The following is a 2621-nucleotide window of genomic DNA, read 5'->3' as shown; positions in this document are numbered from 1 at the left end:
GTCAATCTGATCACAAAGAAACAGCACATAAATCCAAATTGGGGAACATTGTATTTGACTTCAAACATATTTAGGTCATGAAAGTAAAAAAAAAAAAAAAAGACTGAAGAACTGTTTTCAATCAAAGGAAAATAAAAAGAAATACAATAAATGCAAGTTGTGATTATGGACAGAATCTTCTGCTATTAAAAACTGGTCAATCTGAATAGGGGCTGACCATTCTTATTCATGGCTTCTCCTTCACAAGACTCCTATAAAATGAAGAGCACAGGAATACAAAGGTACAAACCAACGACAAGAAGCATGTACGAGGACAACAGTGGCGTAGTCCTCGGATGAGACCTGGAGACCTAAAACTGCAGCAGGAGAATGAAGTTCAGGTGGGTGGGCCTCTGGGGGAAATGCAGATTCAGAATATCGATGTGACAGAGAGCTAGGGGTGGCGGGGGGGAGGTTGGTGCGGAGAAGGGGAGGGATGGGTAAGAAAAAAAGAAATTCTATAGGAAAAAACCAAACATCTGTAATATAACCACAGTTACCATAAGACCTTGCAGTGAACATATTTATATAGTTATAATGTAAGCTTTATTAATTTTCAACCTTTAGAGCAAGGAAGTAAGACAATTATGATTACAGAACAGAATCTAAATATTCTCAACCTTCACAATGTAAAAGTAAAGTACAGTTCGGAAGCTGGGAAACCGAAAGGACAGATGAAAACGAATGGGAAAGGACGAGGATATTAATATCTCACCTCACAAAGTGGAGAGAGTCTAGAGTTAGTGGTCAAAAAACAGTACGGTACAGCTGACCCTTGAACACCGGCGGTTTGTACCGCACGGGTCCACTTACACATTCTTTTCAATAAATATACAATTGATCAGTCAGCCCTCTGTACCCCTTGGTTTCGTCTCTGCAGATTCAACCAACCATAAGTCGAAAACACTTATTTTCAATCCGCAGATGAGGCGGGCCACTGTGTGCATTGTTCTAGGTCATTTTACATAAGGGACTTGAGCATCTGAAAATGCTGGCATCTGCAGGGGTCCTGAAACCAGTCCCCAGTGGATACTGCATGGCACTTAAATGTTTGAGAAGTTGAAAGTTATACGCAGATGTTCAAATGGAGTGGGGAGAGTCAGGGCCTCTGATCACACCTTGTTCAAGGTTCAACTAGACTTCAATCAAATGGTTACATAATATTGGGAGAAAGGGCAAGACAGGTAAGTATAAGCTAACTCCTCATCTGTCATATCAAAAAGTCAATAGATATTTCTTAAATAGGATGAACCAATAAAGAACAACATGGGCATATAATTCAGAAATACGGGGGCATGCGCCAGGAAATATAGCTCCATGAGTTAAAAGGAATTGTGTGTAGGAGGTGGGACCGTGGGATCTACACCACCATTTACTTTTCTGATCACATGTAGTGAGTAAAACTTTTAAAAAACCGAGTAAGTACAGAATACAGTTTCTTGCAGAGGCCATTAGACGAGTGTCCAATTATCAACTCCCCTGCCAGTGGAGGTGGGGACTGAGGCCCCTAAATTCAGTTGGTTTATATGAACTTTAGTAACAGAATGTTTCCATCTAGTTTTCCTGGTTAAAAAAAATTCCATATACTTCAGCCTAATTTTATATTCTGTATATTCACCCAGCGTACTCCCTGTAAAACGCTAAGACACGAGGCATAATGATGAGGGTGTGCATGAGCTTTAATGTTCAGAAAGACCCAGGTGTTAACTCAGATGCCGCCACCTGCCGTGTTCCCTGAACAAGGTTCCCGACACTCCTCTAACGTAACTTCTTCCTCTGCGAAATGAAGATAACAATGCCCATCCGCACCGAGTTAAACAACGCACATAAAACTGCCGCTGGCACACAGCAAGTGACCAGTACAAGACAGCTCTTAACTGCTACTTACATTGGCCACGACTTTCACCTCTTTGTACTGTGCTTCATAGAAAATTCCAGCATTTTCCAGTGCTTCTGTTAGTGAGGGCCCATTTTTCACCTGCTTATCTAATCCATTCACAAACTCCTCCAGCTTGGCGCTTGCCTCTTCAAATTCTTTGGAAAACTTCTTCCCACCTGTCTTATCTAAAATAACACAAGAAGTATTCATTTCAGGATAAAAAAAGAAAAAGTAAAATATTTAATCTTTTGAAGATTAGATGACCCCAGATGACCTGTGACCCCGTTCTTGCTGCCTTCATGTATAATACTGTCAGTCTCATAGTTTCACCTTAAAAAAAGCTTCTCCGAATCGCAAAAATCACAAAACATTATTGAAATGATTTACGTGAATCTGCTAGATGATTAAGCAAGATTAAGCATCCCAAAGGCACTGTACTTAAGGAAAACAAAAGAAGTCCAACTAAAAGGTTTGCTGACTGTTTTTAGTCACAAATTTGATGCCACACTGCTACTCAGGAATAACGGAATGAGGCTTGATTCTGTTCACTTGCACCATTAACTTTTACCCCACACAGTGTATAAGACACATCTCTTAGATGAGAAAACTAAGACTCAGAAAAGTGAATATAAAGTGACCTCTGTGTGAATCTTGCTAAAAATTCTTCTCTCTTAACTGAAGAACCCTGATACTTTCATATCGG

General features: G+C 40.1%; 1 protein-coding gene across 1 annotated transcript in view; it reads right to left on the bottom strand.

Moving 5' to 3' along the window:
* Positions 1-2621, bottom strand: part of RPRD2 (regulation of nuclear pre-mRNA domain containing 2) — a 61664-nt gene that overhangs the window by 10740 nt on the left and 48303 nt on the right. The window contains exon 7 of the mRNA XM_015595499.2: positions 1928-2103. Coding sequence (XP_015450985.1) covers positions 1928-2103 — 176 coding nt within the window. The remainder of the gene's footprint in view (positions 1-1927; positions 2104-2621) is intronic.

The sequence above is a fragment of the Pteropus alecto genome, unplaced genomic scaffold (genome assembly GCF_000325575.1).
Source record: "Pteropus alecto unplaced genomic scaffold, ASM32557v1 scaffold106, whole genome shotgun sequence".
Classification (NCBI taxonomy): domain Eukaryota; kingdom Metazoa; phylum Chordata; class Mammalia; order Chiroptera; family Pteropodidae; genus Pteropus; species Pteropus alecto.
Note: the sequence above shows the minus strand (reverse complement) of the source record. Positions and strands in the feature narration are given on the sequence as shown.